The 19,387-nt window shown below is 41.7% G+C and overlaps 1 protein-coding gene across 1 annotated transcript in view; it reads left to right on the top strand.

The window, feature by feature from the left end:
- The window catches only part of MYO16 (myosin XVI), a 390,818-nt gene that overhangs the window by 111,366 nt on the left and 260,065 nt on the right, over window positions 1-19,387 (top strand). Inside the window, 2 exon segments of the mRNA XM_070380864.1 lie at window positions 8,425-8,575; window positions 16,323-16,433. Coding sequence (XP_070236965.1) covers window positions 8,425-8,575; window positions 16,323-16,433 — 262 coding nt within the window.

Genomic DNA, 19,387 nt, shown 5'->3' with positions numbered 1-19,387 from the left:
GAGGGATTTACATCTCAAAGGCAGGCAGAGAAAAAAAAAATCATAATCTTAAGATCTTTAAAGTAATTTCTCTAAGAAGTGAAGGGTCAGGGGTCCAGAGCAGGGAGATGCTCCGTTGGAATGAGAGGAATGTTACTGCCTTCTTCAGCATGAGTCTATCTTTTTGATGCAAACTGCTATTCACTGGGCATATTTCTTCATATGCTTTATATGTTTCTTGTTTATGAAGCTGAATTCTTCTTTCTATATAATTGCAACTTATTTTTTAAATTAATCTTATATCAAATATTTTGCCATAATTTATAAAGGTTTAATGAGCATTAAAATACCCATGATTATTTTAAGAGTCTTCCTTTTTCTAAAAGAATAGAATTTTAATGTATGTTTATATTCTACAAATGGATAATCAGTGAAAAGCTAAATATATAGACATTAACAGGAGGATGCTATTGTTAACCACAGTGATTGTGGATAAAACGTGTTCTGTTTAAAAACTAGAATAGAAACCTGAAGAAAAATTGCTCCATAGATGTCAAAACATTAACACATGCCGTGAACCTAAGTACATGGTTTTCACTTCCTTACAGAAAATATCTGCCTGACTAATTAATATGCTGTCTATCAGCCCAACCAAATCTTTCCAAGGCATTATTCTCACACGAATGAGGGTGTTCGTAACTAGCTGCTCATAATTATTGTTGGTAGTAAGTCATAGGGTTTATAACCTGTGATCTTATTGAGTGTATACATGATATTTTAAAACGCAGGTGAGTGTGTTAACATTATTGAATATTTGGACTTGAAATACATTTAGATATTGTAATTCCTGCATTTGGCAAAGGTGGAACTGAGGCTCAGGGATGGTCTTAGAAGGTCAGGTAGAAACCAAACTGAGGCCCGGACTGACGTAGAATGAGGTCACTATACTGTTCCTGGAGCAGTCTTCTTTTCAAGTGTACCTTTCAAAGAGCCTTCTGTTAACACTGCGATTAGATTTGGGATGTGAAAGAAGTATTTCAGCTGTTTCAGTAAACTCACCAGTTCTTCCTTTTCTACGCGTGCGTGCTCAGTGGCTTCAGTCATGCCCAACTCTTTGTGACACTGTGGACTGTAGCCTGTCAGGCTTCTGTGTCCATGAGATTCTCTAGGCAGCCATACTGGACTGAATTGCCATGCCCTCCTCCAGGGGAGCTTCCCAACTCAGGAATCACACCCACGTCTCCTCTCCTGCATCTCCTGCATTACAGGCAGATTCTTTACCACTGAGCCACGGGGGAAGCCCCATCTTCCGTTTCAGTCACTTCAGTTCAGTCGTTCACTTGTGTCCGACTGTTTGCGACCCCATGGACTGCTGCAAACCGAGCCTCCCTGTCCATCACCAAGTCCCAGAGTTTACTGAAACTCAGGTCCTTTGAGTCCGGGATGCCATCCAACCATCTCATCCTCTGTCGTCCCCTTCTCCTCCTGCCTTGAATCTTTCCAGCATCAGGGTCTTTTCCAATGAATCAGCTCTTTGCATCAGGTGGCCAAAAGATTGGAGTTTCAGCTTCGGCATCAGTCCTTCCAATGAATATTCAGGACTGATTTCCTTTAGGATGGACTGGTTGGATCTCCTTGCAGTCCAAGGGACTCTCAAGAGTTTTCTCCAACACCACAGTTCAAAAGCATCAGTTCTTCAGCACTCAGCTTTCTTTATAGTCCAAATCTCACATCCATACATGACTACTGGAAAAACCATAGCTTTGACCAGACGGACCTTTGCTGGCAAAGTAATGTCTCTGCTTTTTAATATGCTGTCTGCTTTGGTCATAACTTTTCTTTGAAGGAACAAGCATCTTTTAATTTCATGGCTGCAGTCACCATCTGCAGTGATTTTGGAGACCCCCAAAATAAAATCTCTCAATGTTTCCATTGTTTCCCCATCTATTTGCCATGAAGTGATGGGACCAGATGACATGATTTTAGTTTTCTGAATGTTGAGCTTTAAGCCAACTTTTGCACTCTCCTCTTTCACTTTCATCAAGAGGCTCTTTAGTTCTTCTTCGCTTTCTGCCATAAGGGTGGTGTCATCTGCACATCTGAGGCTATTGATACTTCTCCCAGCAATCTTGATTCCAGCTTGTGCTTCTTCCAGCCCAGCACTTTTCATGATGTGCTCTGCATATAGGTTAAATAAGCAGGGTGACAATATGCAGCCTTTTTCCTATTTGGAACTAGTCTGTTGTTCCATGTGGACGTGGAGCAGTTCTAACTGTTACTTCCTGAACCTGCATACAGATTTCTCAAGAGGCAGGTCAGGTGGTCTGGTATTCCCATCTCTTGAAGAATTTTCCACAGTTGATTGTGATCCACACAGTCAAAGGCTTTGGCATAGTCAATAAAGCAGAAGTAGATGTTTTTCTGGAACTCTCTTGCTTTTTCAATGATCCAGCAGATGTTGGCAATTTCATCTCTGGATCCCCTGCCTTTTCTAAAACCAGCTTGAACATCTGGAAGATCATGGTTCATATACTGTTGCAACCTGGCTTGGAGAATTTTGAGCATTACTTTGCTAGCGTGTGAGATGAGTGCAATTGTGTGATAGTTTGAGCATTCTTTGGCATTGCCTTTCTTTGGGATTGGAATGAAAACTGACCTTTTCCAGTCCTATGGCCACTGCTGAGTTTTCGAAATTTGCTGGCATATTGAGTGCAGCACTTTCACAGCATCATCTTTTAGAATTTGAAAGAGCTCAACTGGAATTCCATCACCTCCACTAGCTTTGTTCGTAGTGATGCTTTCTAAGGCCCACTTGACTTCATATTCCAGGCTGTCTGGCTCTAGGTTTGTAATCACACCATCTTAATAATCTGGGTCATGAAGATCTTTTTTGTTTAGTTCTTCTGTGTATTCTTGCCACCTCTTCTGAATATCTTCTGCTTCTGTTAGGTCCATACCATTTCTGTCCTTCTTCCTTTTAGAAATCCTTTAGATTTGGTTTTACATTTTTATAAACTATCATTCTAGTTTCTACCTTGACTAATCTAACTATTGGTTTATTAATTACTTTGTACTCAAAAGGTTCAGTATATGCAAAAACTCTCTTTACTTTTTATTGTTGTTTTTTTTTTAATTTCTTGGCAATGCAGAAAAGGGAGACAGCGAGTATAAAGGGAGATAAGGAAGGAAGTATTTGGGGAGATAAATGAATGAAAGCATTTGTCTTACATCAGCACAGACACCTGCACATGAGTGTGTGTAGAGGCTCCGTTCATAATTGACAAAAACTGGACAATCCCAAAGCTTTGAAGGTCAGCCAAAGTGCAGCGCGTCCTACAGGAGGACACTGCTCAGTGATAAAACGTGAAAAACTTGGTATGTGTAGCAGCTTGAGTGAATCTCAAAGACATTAAGTAAACAAAGCAAGGCACAAAATGCTACATGCTCTGTAATTCCTCCCATATGTCATTTTAGAAAACGGGAAACAATTACCCATGCTTATAAGGATCCAACCAGTCCATCCTAAAGGAAGTCAACCCTGAATATTCACTGGAAGTACTGATGCTGAAGCTCCAATACTTTGGCCACCTGATGCGAAGAGCCAACTCATTCCCAAAGTCCCTGATGCTGGGAAAGATTGAGGGCAAGAGGAGAAGGGACCGGCAGAGGATAAGACGGTTAGATAGCATCACTGATGCAGTGGACATGAATTTGAGCAAACTCCGGGGGATAGAGGAGGTCAGAAGAGCCTGGCATGCTGCAGTTCATGGGATTGCAAAGAGTCGGACTCGACTTTGCAACTGAAAAACACCACCACCACAGGGCATGGGTTTGTGGAGGTTGATGACTTTACAGCCGTGTGCAAAGAGCCATTTGGGAGCGATGAAGATCCTAAGTGTTGCTGGTTACATGGGTTATATGAGTGTGTGTGTGTCTATATATCTAACCAACTATATATAACTATATATATGTAGACAAAACTCATTGAACTGTTTATCTACAGAGTGAATTTTGCTATTTGGAAATCCTCCTTAAAACTAAAACTTTCTAAAACAACAAAATGCATTATGCTTTAATTAGAATCACAACTACGACTGTAAAATTCATGAAATAATTATATTTATATATGTTGCATTTGAGTAAATATGTACTTCTGCTTTATAGTCACAATTAGGGAAGTACATTTTTAAATTTTACTATACTAAAATGTTACAAATTAAGCATTCAGATTGTGTTTATATTTTATGAACTTAGCTCTCTTAGCCTGGCCCCAGGTAAATAGCAGGGACGGATCACAGCTCCAACCATCAACAGAAAATTGGATTAAAGATTTACTGAGCATGGCCCCGCCCATCCGAATAAGACCCAGTTTCCCCCTCAGTCAGGCTATCCCATGAGGAAGCTTCCATAAGCTTATCTTTCTCCATCAGAGAGCAGACAGTCTGAAAACCACAGTCGCAGAAAACTAACCAATCTAATCACACTAGGACCACAGCCTTGTCTAATTCAATGAAACTAAGCCATGCCCGTGGGGCAACCCAAGACGGGCGGGTCATGGTGGAGAGATCTGACAGAATGTGGTCCACTGGAGAAGGGAATGGCAAACCACTTCAGTATTCTTGCCTTGAGAAACCCATGAACAGTATGAAAAGACAAAAAGATAGGATACTGAAAGAGGAACTCCCCAGGTCAGTAGGTGCCCAATATGCTACTGTAGATCAGTGGAGAAACAAATCCAGAAAGAATGAAGAAACGGAGCCAAAGCAAAAACAACACCCAGTTGTGGATGTGACTGGTGATGGAAGCAAGGTCTGATGCTATAAAGAGCAATATTCCATAGGAACCTGGAATGTTAGGACCATGAATCAATGCAAATTGGAAGTGGTCAAACAGGAGATGAAAAGAGTGAACGTCAACATTCTAGGAATCAGCGAACTAAGATGGACTGGAATGGGTGAATTTAACTCAGATGACAATTATATCTACTATTGTGGGGAGGAATCCCTTAGAAGAAATGGAGTAGCCATCATAGTCAACAAAAAGTCTGAAATGCAGTACTTGGATGCAGTCTCAAAAATGACAGAATGATCTGTTTCCAAGCAAACCATTCAGTGTCATGGTAATCCAAGTCTATGTCCCAACCAGTAATGCTGAAGAAGCTGAAGTTGAATGGTTCTATGAAGACCTACAAGACCTTCTAGAACTAACACCCAAGAAAGATGTCCGTTTCATTACAGAGAACTGGAATGGAAAAGTAGAAAGTCAAGAAACACCTGGGGTAACAGGTAAATTTGGCCTTGGAGTACAGAATGAAGCAGGGCAAAGACTAATAGAGTTTTGACAAGAGTAAGCACTGGTCACAGCAAACACCCTCTTCCAACAACACAAGAGAAGACTCTACACATGGACATCACCAGATGGTCAACACAGAAATCAGATTGATTACATTCTTTGCAGCCAAAGCTGGAGAAGCTCTATACTGTTAGCAAAAACAAGACCAGGAGCTGACTGTGGCTCAGATCATGAGCTCCTTATTGCCAAATTCAGACTTAAATTGAAGAAAGTAGGGAAAACCACTAGACCATTCAGGTATGACCTAAGTCAAATCCCTAACGATTATACAGTGGAAGTGAAAAATAGATTTAAGGGACTAGATCTGATAGAGTGCCTGAAGAACTATGGATGGAGGTTCATGATACTATACAGGAGACAGGGAGCAAGGCCATTCCCAAGGGAAAGAAATGCAAAAAGGCAAAATAGCTGTCTGAGGAGGCCTTACAAATAGCTGTGAAAAGAAGTGAAGCAAAAAGCAAAGGAGAAAAGGAAAGATAGATCCATCTGAATGCAGAGTTCCAAATAATAGCAAGGAGAGATAAGAAAGCCTTTCTCAGTGATCAGTACAAAGAAATGGAGGAAAACAATGGAATGGGAAAGACTAGAGATCTCTTCAAGAAAATTAGAGATACCAAGGTAACATTTCATGCAAAGATGGGCTCAATAAAGGACAGAAATAGTATGGACCTAACAGAAGCAGAAGATATTAAGAAGAGGTGGCAAGAATACACAGAAGAACTATACAAAAAAGATCTTCATGACCCAGATAATCAAGATGGTGTGATCATTGACCTAGAGCCAGACATCCTGGAATGCAAAGTCAAGTGGGCCTTATGAAGCATCACTACAAACAAAACTAGTAGAGGCGATGGAATTCCAGTTGAGCTCTTCCAAATCCTAAAAGATGGTGCCATAAAAGTGCTGAATTCAATATGCCAGCAAATTTGGAAAACTCAGCAGTGACCACAGGGCTGGAAAAGGTCAGTTTTCATTCCAATCCCAAAGAAAGGCAATGCCAAAGAATGCTCAAACTACCGCACAATTACACTCATCTCACATGCTAGTAAAGTAATGCTCAAAATCCTCCAAGCCAGGCTTCAACAATACGTGAGCCTTGAACTTCCAGATGTTCAAGCTGGTTTTAGAAAAGGTAGAGGAACCAGAGATCAAATTGCCAACATTTACTGGATCATTGAAAAAGCAAGAGAGTTCCAGAAAAACATCTACTTCTGCTTTATTGACTATGCCAAAGCCTTTGACTGTGTGGATTACAACTAACTGTGGAAAATTCTGAAAGAGATGGGAATACCAGACCACCTGGTATTCCCTCACCTGCCTGCTGAGAGGTCTGTGTGCAGGTCCGGAAGCAGCAGTTAGAACTGGACATGAAACAACAGACTGTTCCAAATAGGAAAAGGTGTACGTCAAGGCTGTATATTGTCACCCTGCTTATTTAGCTTATAGGCAGAGTACATCATGAGAAATGCTGGGCTGGATGAAGCACAAGCTGGAATCAAGATTGCTGGCAGAAATATCAATAACCTCAGATATGCAGATAACACCACCCTTGTGGCAAAAAGTGAAGAGGAACTAAAGAGCCTCTTGATGAAAGTGAAAGAGGAGAGTGCAAAAGTTGGGTTAAAGCTCTACATTCAGAATATTAAGATCATGGCATCTGGTCCCATCACTTCATGGCAAATAGATGAGGGAAACAGTGGCTGACTTTATTTTTTCTGGGCTCCAAAATCACTGTAGATGGTGATTGCAGCCATGAAATTAAAAGACACTTGCTCCTTGAAAGGAAAGTTATGACCAACCTATACAGCTTATTAAAAAGCAGAGATATTACTTTGCCAACAAAGGTCCGTCTAGTCAAAGCTATGATTTTTCCAGTAGTCATGTATGGATGTGAGAGTTGGAGGATAAAGATGAGCACTGGAGAATTGATGCTTTTGAACTGTAGTGTTGGAGAAGACTCTTGAGAGTTCCTTGGACTGCAAGGAGATCCAACCAGTCCTTCCTAAAGGAGATCAGTCCTGAATATTCATTGGAAGAACTGATGCTGAAACTGAAACTCCAATACTTTGGCTAGCTAATGCCAAGATCTGACTCATTGGAAAAGACTCTAATGCTGGCAAGGATTGAAAGTGGGAGGAGATGGAGATGACAGAGGATGAGATGGTTGGATGGCATCAAGGACTCAATGGACATGAGTTTGAGTAAACTTCGGGAGTCGGTGATGGACAGGGAGGCCTGGCATGCTGCAGTCCATGGGGTCGCAAAGAGTTGGGCATGACTGAGTGACTCAACTGAACTGACCAAACTGAGCCATTTTGGCATGAAGTCAACGGAAGAACAACAACAAAATGATACAGGTTTTATTTATTTACTTTTCCCTAAATTGAATGGTAAAGAACTAATAGAACTTGTTTATCACAATGCAGCCCTTTATTGCGTCATTCAGTTTTAATTCCCCTGTTAACATTTCATCACAAACTATTTTAACTGTTTCCTATGATTCTTTCAAGCTTTCCTGATGACTCAGACAGTAAAGAATCTGCCTGCAATATGAAAAACCTGGGCTCGATCCCTGGGTTGAGAAGATCCCCTGGAGGAGGGAACAGCTACCCGCTCCAGTATTCTGGCCTGGAGAATTCCGTAGACTGTATAGTTCACGGGGTCACAAAGAGTCAAATACGACTGAGCCCCTTTCACATGATTCTATAATATATTTTTAATCCTATAATTTAATCAACTGTAGAATGTTGCTTTCACTTGTTTGTAGTTCATTTTCACATTTAGATATTTTGCTTAGTTCAGTCACGAGTTTCAACCTTAGCTTTTAAAGTGCCCATTGGTCGTCTGTTAAGGCCTATGTACTGTACATTCATAACCATTTTCTTCTCCAGTTGAAATAAGTATATGTTTCTCTTGGAAGTAAAGTTGAAAGAAATTTGGAGCTGATTGAAAAGCTTCAAGTTTCTCACGGATTTTCCCTGCAGTGTTGAGAGTGTTTCTTGGGTGAACCAGACTGAGCTGTTTGGTCATGGTAGTTTTTGATTGAGGTGGCAACTTTAGGAGACTAATTATAGCATGGATTCTTTCCTACAGCAGTCCCCTGGTATTGCCAATCGCCAAGCAAGACAGCCTGTTGGAAAAAGACATTATGTTCAAAGATGCAACAAAAGGTCTCTGCAAACGACAGTCTCAGGACAGCACAGTGGAGAACGCCCCCATGCACGGCCCCGCCAAGCCTGAGCAGGTAATCACACCCTCCTGCGTGTCCGCCACAGCTGCAGCTACGAGTTCATGCCTTAGGGCCAACTTTTCAGAAGCAAGCTCCCACTAATTTCCATTCAAAGAAAAATTAATAAGTGCATATGTTAATATTTTGTGAAATGCCCATATTGTTATGGTATTATACTGACCATTAACAAAAATTGCTGTTGTATTTCACAAGGATTTGAATTTTATAATCTTGACTTAACCAGGAATGGACATTCAGCTAATACGCTAAATTTCTGAATATTTTCAGTTATGGCATTAGTCATCATTTTGATTATTATGTAGACTGTGTTTTTTGTTTCTTACAAATATCAAATATTTTACCTAACACAGAAAAAAAGCAAGTCAGTCACTGGGTCACTTGTTAAATGCAATTGTGTTGGTGTATTGTTTGTGTGTGTTTGTGTGTGTGTGTGTGTGTGTGTGTGTGTGTGTGTTTGTCCCAATGTCAAAAAGATGGGAGATTACTTTGAGGAACTTAATAGATATTAGTGTATTTGTTTGTCAATTCCACAGAAATAAATGACAGTTTTACATTTCATGTTTTATAAATGACAGAGCATTTTTATAAATGTCAGAGTAATCTCTGAAAGTGTTTTGTTTTTCTACTGTGTCTAATTTCGATGTTTTAAAGACAGTTTGTTGAGGTTTTCTCAAGAACCTCTACTTTTAGTTTCATTCATTTTTGTTATTTTAAAATAACAAATTCAGTTTTGTAATTTTGAAATATCTTCAAATTTTAGTGGGTGTAGTCACCAGCTTAGGCTTCCAGAATAAAATACAACACACCACTTGCCTTAAACACCAGAAAGCTTCTTTCTTGCGGTTCTGGAGACTGGAAGCTCAGTGTCAGGGTGCTGGCTGACTCATTTCTGGTGAAGGTCTTCTTTCTGACTTGCAGACAACTGCTTTCTCTCTGTGTCCTCACATGGTAGAGAGAGAGAATAAACAGCCTTTTTGGTGTCTCCTTTAAGGACACCAATCCTATAGATTCAGGTCCCCACCCTTTTGACCTCACTTAACCTTTATAATTTCATGGCTGCAATCACCATCTGCAGTGATTTTGGAGCCCCCAAAAATAAAGTCTGACACTGTTTCCACTGTTTCCCCATCTATTTCCCATGAAAGGATGGGACCAGATGCCATGATCTTAGTTTTCTGAATGTTGAGCTTTAAGCCAACTTTTTCACTCTCCTCTTATACTTTCATCAAGAGGCTTTTTAGTAGTCATGTATGGATGTGAGAGTTGGACTGTGAAGAAAGCTGAGCACTGAAGAATTGATGCTTTTGAACTGTGGTGTTGGAGAAGACTCCTGAGAGTCCCTTGGACTGCAAGGAGATCCAACCAGTCCATTCTGAAGGAGATCAGTCCTGGGTGTTCTTTGGAAGGACTCATGCTAAAGCTGAAACTCCAGTACTTTGGCCACCTCATGCGAAGAGTTGACTCATTGGAAAAGACTCTGATGCTGGGAGGGATTGGGGGCAGGAGGAGAAGGGGACGACAGACGATGGGATGGCAGGATGGCATCACCGACTCAATGGACGTGAGTTTGAGAGAACTCTGGGAGTTGGTGATGGACAGGGAGGCCTAGCGTGCTGCAATTCATGAAGTCATAAAGAGACGGACATGACTGAGTGACTGAACTGAACTGAACTGAACCTTTATAACCTCCTAAAGGCCCTATAGGGCTTCCTTGGTGGCTCAGTGATGAAGAATCTGCCTGCGGTGCAAGAGACATGGTTTGATCCCTGGATTGGGAAGTTCTCCTGCAAAAGGAAATGGCAACCCACTCCAATATTCTTGCCTGGGAAATCCCACGGAGAGGAGTCCCATGGACTGTAGGAGCCCTACGTCCATAGGGTTGCAAGGAATTGGACATGACTTAGGGCCTTTTCTTGTTCTTAATCACTATCTCCAAACAGTGTCATATGCTGGCTAGAGCCTCAGCATGTGAATTTGGAGGAGGGGAACCATTCAGTCCACAGTGACAGGCAAATTGAGTGTTAGGTGAAGTTTAAGACAAAGCTTTTTCTTAACAGTTTTAAAGATCCTATGAGCATTCTGTAGCCTTAAATACATATTCTTAAGTGACAGAGGCTGGTCTGAAAAGGCTATATACTGTATGATTATACTATTTGACATTCAAGAAAAGATCAAACTATTGAGACACTGGGAGAAGGCAATGGCACCCCACTCCAGTACTCTTGCCTGGAAAATTCCATGGATGGAGGAGCCTGGTAGGCTGCAGTCCATGGGGTCGCTAAGAGTCGGACACGACTGAAGTGACTTAGTAGCAGCAGCAGCAGCATTGAGACACTAAAAACATTAGAGGTTGCCAGGGATCAGGGCGGGGGGAATACATAGGAGGAGAAGGGAGTCTTTAGGGCAGTGGAGCTTCTCTCTGTATGACCCTGTCATACCTGATAGATAGATACCTGATGTAACACGTATGTCCAAATCCAGAGAACATGTAACACCAAGAGTGGCCTTGATGAAAGGATGTAAGAGTGGCCAGGCTGTAAGGATCCGGCCTCACATCCTGATCCTTGATGTGAACCGTGAGCCTTGGGTGATGATGACGTTTCAGTGGAGGTTTGTGATGGTAACAGAAGAGCCACACTGGAGAGGGATATTGATAATAGGGAAGGCTATCCAGGAGAGGGCTGGGGTATATGAGAAATTCTGTCCCTTCCTGTCAGTTTTGCTGTGAACCTAAAGCAGCTCTAAGACATAAAATCTGAAAATAATGAAAAGACATTAGCAGCATAATGTCAAATGTGATCCTTGCGGAAAACCTTTTCAATTTTTTCCTGTTAGCTCTTTATAAATGTGTCACAGGCATTGAAAGCAACTGTCATCGTGTTGTGTTGATCTGGTATTAAACTAGGAGAAATTAGTGTTCAGGTTTCATGTGCTTACGTTATCTGTGGAATCAGTTCAGTCAGTTCAGTCGCTCAGTCATGTCTGACTCTTTGCGACCCATGAATCACGGCACACCAGGCCTCCCTGTCCATCACCAACTCCCAGAGTTTACCCAAACTCATGTCCGTTGAGTTGGTTATGCCATCCAACCATTTCATCCTCTGTCTTCCCCTTCTCTTCCTGCCCTCAATCTTTCCCAGCATCAGGGTCTTTTCCAATGAGTCAGTTCTTCACATCAGGTGGCCAAAGTACTGGAGTTTCAGCTTCAGCATCAGTCCTTCCAATGAACATTCAGGACTGATTTCCTCCAGGATTGACTGGGTGGATATTCACTCATATCTCCCACTATGAGCATCACGCCATCATCGTCATCGTTCGTTCTTGGTCTCAAGGTGCTTGGTTTCTTGGCAGGAATATCCATCAACTGGATTCTTCACCCACACTTCCCAGGAGGGCTTTAGAAAAGCCTTCTCAGAGCAATCAAGTTTTGACTCACGTTTTAAAGAGAAACATATCATGTGTAATTCAAGTTGAACAAAATCCACAGCATCTCTCCTTCCAGATTTTTAGAAAATGTAGGTCTTATCAAATGATAACTACATAAATGGGACTTCCCAGGTGGCTCAGTGATAAAGAACCTGCCTGCCAAGCAGGAGACCTGAGTTTGATCCCTGGTTCAGGAAGATCCCCTGGAGGAGGATATGGCAATGCCCTCCAGTATTCTTGCCTGAGAAATCCCGTGGACAGAGGAGCCTGGCGGGCTACAGTCTGTGGGATCACAAAGAGCAAGACACAACTTAGTGGAAACAACAGCAAACTACGTAAATGAATATTCAAGGCTTGATTTGAATGTTTTTTCCCTTGATTCTGATAGTGACCAAAATTCACATTAGCTTGATCATATCTCTGAGAATGTAGAGTTTTGTTTTTGTTTTTTAAGATGGTTAAAAATGTGCGGTATTTTCCTTCTCTTTCACTTTGTACTGCTCTTGCCTCCCATCCCTCCTCTCTCTGCCTGCCTGCTTCTGTGCTCTTTTTAGTCTCCTACCTGCTTGGCTTCTCCCTCTTCTCTTCTCTCTCCTTTCCTTTCATAGTATATTTATTTAAATTTGGCTCCAGCTTAAAATTCAGGTCATTTTATTCTGTTTAGTGAAGGTGCATTTTCCTAGGGGTGAAGAGAGAGGAGGATGCGGTCATGCAGACTTGCTCTGGTTCGGGCCTGCTTTTGGAGCTCTGTGCTCTGGGAGCCCCTTAACCTCAGTAAGCCCTATCTGTAAAATGGGTATATAGTACTCACCTTACTTGCTTGTTTTGAAGATGACAAAGGCTAAGCTTGCAATATGACAGCACAGTTACCAAGCATGAATAAAAACTCTGTAAGACACAGTTACTGTTTTTATGATTGTTACTTGTATAGACTGACTGTAAGGTTTTGCCCCAGTAGCTTAGTCTTCTGTCCATTCATTTGTCTGCTCTTACTTCATGTAATTCCTCTTTTTTTTTGCAGTGTAAGGATAGATTACTTTAAAAAAATAATAATACAAAATCGTACTTTAAGAGCTTACAAAAACACTTTCACATATATTATCTTAATTCTCAAAATTCATTTTCACTTCTCAACTGACACTCAAGTTCCAAATTGAGTATTTCAGCTGACCAAACAAACTCAAGATGCCTAGAATCACAAGTGTTTCTTTTACAGTTTCCGGTGCTCTTTGGGGAAAACACTGCAAGCTCCAAGTTTATTTCCCACAGCCGGACTGACCTAGGACAGTTCTACGCATGGGAGACAAAGCGTGTGTCCCACGGCTCCTTGTGCACAGAGGGCTTTTGAAGGTTGGCAGTGGTTCTCCTTCTGTACCAGCACCCAGGTACACAAAAGCATAAATCCTCAGCAAACACAGGACCTGATAAACCGCGCTCTCTAAGAAGCGGAATAAAAAGCAAGTGTGAAGTGTTAATCGCTCAGGTGTGTCCCACTCTTTGTGAACCCACAGACTGTAGCCCGCCAGGCTCCTCTGTCCATGGAGTTCTCCAGGCAAGAATACTGGAGTGGGTTCCATCCCTTCTCCAGGGGATCTTCCTGACCCAGGGATGGAAACCAACCCTCCTGCATTGCAGGCAGATTCTTTACGGTCTGAGCCACCCCGGGGAGCTCTGATGCTTCTGCTGCTGCTAAGTCGCTTCAGTCGTGTCCGACTCTGTGCGACCCAATGGACGGCAGCCCACCAGGCTACCCCGTCCCTCAGATTCTCCAGGCAAGAACACTGGAGTGGGTTGCCATTTCCTTCTCCAATGCATGAAAGTGAAAAGTGAAAGTGAAATCGCTCAGTTGTATCCGACTCTTTGCGACCCCATGGACTGCAGCCTACCAGGCTCCTCTGTCCATGGGATTTTCCAGGCAAGAGTACTGGAGTGGGGTGCCATTGCCTTCTCCGCCGGGGAGCTCTACAAAGCAGGAAATGCCAAACAGCTGAAGTTAAGAGTCTTTGCAGCTGAGCTCTCAGGGAAGCCCCCAGAAGCAGGTAACAGCAGTTACAGTGCTGTGCAGGCAGGCTGAGGGCTTCAGCTTTGGGGAGCATGGTATTTGGTCAGATCGTCACCCCTTTCCCTGGTAGGACCATCCCAGGCAGATCTTTTGTTCTTTTTTTAAATTTCCTCTTTCCTCTTCATTCATGCATCCTTGGTTCTTTCCTCCTAGACAACCTTTTCCTCAGGGTCTTCTTGTACTTATTCCATTTGTCAGAACTCCTCTTTGCCCACTGAAGTTCTGGTTCCTTGACATACACTGCTTATGTCCCATAGAGAGAAAACACCGTCAAACAAAAGAGAACAAAGCAATAAATCTGACAGCACTCACAGCCCTGTTGACAAACAGGAAACAGGAAGGGGTGAATTCAGAGTATTTCCAAGATGTAAATTCCTTTTGGGTCTTAAAACATTTATCAAAACGCTTCTCTAATTTCTCCCTGACTTTCTATCCTGAATTATGTATGTTTTGTGTTTGAGATCTCTATTTTGGGAAATATACATGTATATAAAGTGTGCATGCTCAGTCGCTCAGTCATGTCTGACTCTTTGCAACCCCCATGGTCTGTAGCCCGCCAGGCTCCCCTGTCTATGGTATTTCCCGAGCAGAATGACTGGAGTGGGTAGCCATTTCCTTCTCCAGGGATGTATAAAGAGGAGAAAATATATGTGTGTACACATATATATCCTGGAGGAGGGCATGGCAACCTGATCCAGTATTATTGCTTGGAGAATCCCCGTGGACAGAGGAGCCTGGCGGACTCCAGTCCATGGAGCTCGCCAAGAGTCAGATACAACAAAGCACAGCAGTGCGTATGGAAACGTGCATATCTTCATGAGAACCATGATGATCAATCCTAGTGAAGATGTTAATTTTTTTTTTTACATATTTATGCTGTCTCTGTTTTGACTGTAGTTGTAATTGTTCGGGAGACATTGGTAGCGTACACTAAGCCTTCCACTCTGAACATAAAAATATCCGCAGACATACTTCTTGTTTTTCTTTCTACTGGTTGTCAGCTGTCACAATGCTTTAGGAATCTTTATAAAGTATGTGTCCCTTGGGGAGCCTTGCTTAAGACTGATTATCAGAGCTTCATTCCTGATCAGTCTGGAATGCGACATGATAAATACAAGGAATTCTTCCCTTGATCTACCCGAAGACTGTATTTTCATGTTTCATCACGGCAAGCTGGCTGGGAAGTCTTCACATTTTTACCGTCAGCCTGGTACTTTCTCTCACCATGGAGCAGCTGTGACTGTGGATGAAAATCCTCAAGAATTCCAAGGAGATGCTGCAATAGCTCTTACAGGCTCGTTGGGACAAATGTGAAACTTCTGTTAGTGCTGTTCATGCTTTTTTATTTTTTTTCTAAACGTGCACTCAAATTTGCATTCTGCTCCTTAGACCAGTGACTGTAAGAGAATTTTATTATTTTAGTGTAAATCATTACTCCTAAAGGAAAAAAAAAAAAATCCTGCTCTTGGTTTTTCTCTTTTATGGTTGCTTTGGAAGTTCAACATGTATGGTAACTTGCTAGAGGTGTTAGTCTGTGTCTATAAAACTAAACATTGTCCATTTCTGACTTGTAAATGATAGATTTTCATCTAATTAAATAATTCAAATTCATCTCTTTTTTTATTTGAAGTGTTTTCCAGTTTTTCAACTCTGTCACTCAACATTAAATTGAGTGGGAAAACAGTTTTTTCTCTTTCTTTCTGGCAGAATTACCTTAACCTCACCACTGCCTTAAGAGTAATGTAGGGCAGGATGAAAATTACAAGCCAAAATTCTAGAGTCTGTTGTAGAATTCCAGCATCCTCCTCCACATGTGCTGAAGCTGACGTCTGTGTACACTGCTTTCTTCCTATTTCAGTTTCCTGAAAAGAGTTTTCCTTTAGTTTTGGAAGCACTGCAAACGTGAGCGTTTTAATAGCTGGCCTTACAGAGGGCTCAGCGCAGTTCAGAGCTGTGTAAATTAGACAGACTTCAGGGTGTGGTGGATGCTGGGCCACATGAGGCGTGTGTGTGTTGGTGAGTGTGTGCGTGTCCATGTGCAGGCTGCGGGGCACAGGAACAGATTCTCCTCTGAATACATTGCTACGGTTGGTGAGTTTTTTTTGCTCCTTTTAAGTGAACCGTATCATCTTTTAATAACAGTTTCACAGTCATGTGGTCTGTAAACTTTTGACATGTAATTGAAACTGGAACATCCAGCTGTGAGGACAGTTGATTGGGAAGTAGAATTCATCTTACCTGGTTTTTCCTCAGGTCAAGCTGATGCCTCCCGCTCCCAATGATGACCTGGCGACGCTCAGCGAGCTCACAGACAGCAGCCTGCTTTATGAAATTCAGAAGCGCTTTGGGAACAATCAGATTTACGTAAGTGCCCTTGAAATTGCCTTTTGCATGGCTTTGTCTTGTGTGTATATTCACCCTTCCGTGCTGCTAATATTACAAGGAGAGGGCCCTTCCGTGCTGCTAGTATTACAAGGAGAGGGCTCTTTGTTACTTAGGAGCATCCCGATAGCTTAAGGTGGATTTCTCAGGGTTCAGGTCAGTTCTTCTGATTCAGGTATGAGGCAGTTTCAGCAATGACCCACACTTCAGCGTGGTTAAAGTTGTCTGCCTGAGGGTAGACAACTTCCTGTTGTCAGGTTTGCTGGAGGAGAAGATCCTGCTTAGATCCCGCAGGATCTGCAGGTCAGTTATAAAAATGCTGCTTGTTTCATCTGCTTTAACTCGGCCACTCAGATCTGGAAAAGGAAGCCAGAGAGGAAAAGCTAAGTGAGCCTTGAGGGCTTGCCTCTGTCTGCATGAAAAAAGATACTGTGTTTCCAAATTATCAAGAAATGTCTTTGTTGAGTAAGTAATTTATACACATATCTCTGATAATAAGATACAGATATCTGACTTAGATGACAAACAGCACGGAGGATTGATTTGCTTGGTTCTACTCTGGTTTATATGTGTTATTTCTTCCAGTACGTGGATCGGTTTTGGCAGTATGTAATCTCAGACTCTCTTTCTCTCTCTCATTGATTTCATTAAATTCAACTCAGAGCAATTCAATCAGAAGGTCTACAGAGAAATCTGATTATGCACATGTCTGCTATGCCTTTTGGATCACACCCTTTTTTTTTTTTTTTTTTTTTCCTCCACTGAGCAATTGATTAAGTAATTTTCATGTAAATGTGAAATCTGAGATTTCTTTACAAGTAATAAATTGTCAGGTGCTGATTAACCTATGAAAATTCAGGGCAGCATCTTAACACTTGGATAAATTGCCTGCCACTGTAAATACACTTAAAACTAAATACTTCTATCAGAATTAATGGAATTGAGTCATCAGCATGAAGAGGCAGAGCCTGATTACTTTGGTCTCTGCTGCTGCCTTGCCACTTGTGTGGTTTGTGCCATTGTCTCTCTTTCCATAACGTCTTGCTGATTCTTCTTCCTGTTAACGTCTTAGTCACGTTATCGGTAGACCACTGAAGTTTTTATTTTATGCTGGAGTAGAGCCGATGAGCAAGGTTGTGATGGTTTCAGGTATGCAGTGAAGGGACTCAGCCATCCGTATATGCGTATCCATTCTCCTCCAAAACCCCCTCCCATCCAGGCTGCCACATGACATTGAGCAGAGTTCCGTGTGCTACAGGGCAGATGCTTGTTGGTTATCCATTTTGAATCTAGCAGTGTGTACGAACTCCCTCCTTCCTTCATCCTTCCCCCCTGCTAACCATAAATCTGTGTTGAATGGTTCTGATTTCCTTTCTTTCGTTCATGCCTTTCAAGTGGCTTTTTCTCCCAAATATCATTTAGTCCACAGCTTCCCTGGTGGCTCAGCTGGTAAAGAATCCCCTTGCAGTGAGGGAGACCTGGGTTAGATCCTTGGGTGGGGAAGATCCCCAGAATCGGACACGCCTGAGCGACCTTCACGTCCTCTGCCTCCCAGTGCTCACCACCCTCATCGTCCTGGCCCCAGCAGCCTCCTGTCTTTCTAGAGGAAACTTCACCCCTTTTCAGTCTGATCTCACAAGGAACTAGGGCCATTTTTATGCAGAAGAAATGTAATCTCAAAACTCCCAGTCTTAGAACTTTTCGGTAGCTTGTCATTTTTCGTGGAAGGATGGCCACATGTCCTTATTCCCTGTCTGGCCCCTAAACATGATCATTGGTGATTCCTAGTCACCCCCCTCCTTCCTGCATCTGGGACTCCCCTTAGAATTTTTCCCTGGAGTTCTCTTTCTCACTCCATGAAGTGCAAAGCTTTATAAACTCCCTCTAGGTACTTTTTCAGTCTCTAAGTAAACCTTCCCAGAGCTTCCAGATTAAGTTACTTTCGACCATCTTTCTTTGGCTTTTCTGCACACACCACTAAGTGGGAGCCAAATAATGGCTTTCATGTTTATCTTTGAAACCCTGATAGATCCTTACCTTTTCTGCCTTGTTTGATAATATATGTGTGCGTGCTAAGTCATTTCAGTTGTTTGCAACTCTGCAATATGGACCATGGCCCTCCAGGCTCCTCTGTCAATGGGATTCCCCAGGCAAGAATACTGGAGTGGGTGGCTGTGCCCTCCTCCAGGGGACCTTCCCAACCCAGGCATTGAACTGGTGTCCGGCAGTGGAAGGCAGATTCTTTACCATTATCGCCACCTGAGAAGCCCCATTTGATGATATAGGGGCTATTAATTTAAAAATTTGGCTGGAAGTCAGCATATTACACATTTATGTGCTGTTTCTGATCCTTGCAGAAAGCTGTTTTATCATTAAAATTAGTGTTTTATCATTAAGCAAGTTATTACCACATGTAATTACTTTGTATAGATTAAGAAAGTTCCGTTATATTAGTAGTTTTCAAAGTTATTATTATTTTTAATCAAGAGTGGGAATTGACTATTATTAAATGCTTTTTGCATTTATTAAGATAATCATATAAATTTTATTCTTGACTTCTTAGTAATACAAATTACAAGAGTTGATTTTCTGATATGAAGCCAACCTTGAATTACTAGAATAAAGCCTCTGGTTGAAATTTATTATTTGTTGAATGTATTATTGGATTCAGTTTGTCTGTATTTTTCTCATTATTTTAGCATGTGTTTTAATGAAGGAAAACAGCCTATAATTTTCTTTCAATATATTTGTTTTTAATACTAAGTTTATGCAGACCTCTTAAAATGAAGTGATTCATGTTCCCTCTTCTGCTACTTTCTGGAATAATTTGTATGAAATTTGTTTATTTTTACATCAGTGTTGGCAAGAATTCACTGGTGAATTCTTAGTTTTCTTTGTGGGAAGGTTTTAGACATGGATTCAATTTTTTACCGAAA

This window comes from Bos mutus, chromosome 12 (genome assembly GCF_027580195.1).
Source record: "Bos mutus isolate GX-2022 chromosome 12, NWIPB_WYAK_1.1, whole genome shotgun sequence".
Classification (NCBI taxonomy): Eukaryota; Metazoa; Chordata; class Mammalia; order Artiodactyla; family Bovidae; genus Bos; species Bos mutus.
This window is presented reverse-complemented; position numbering and strand designations above follow the sequence as displayed.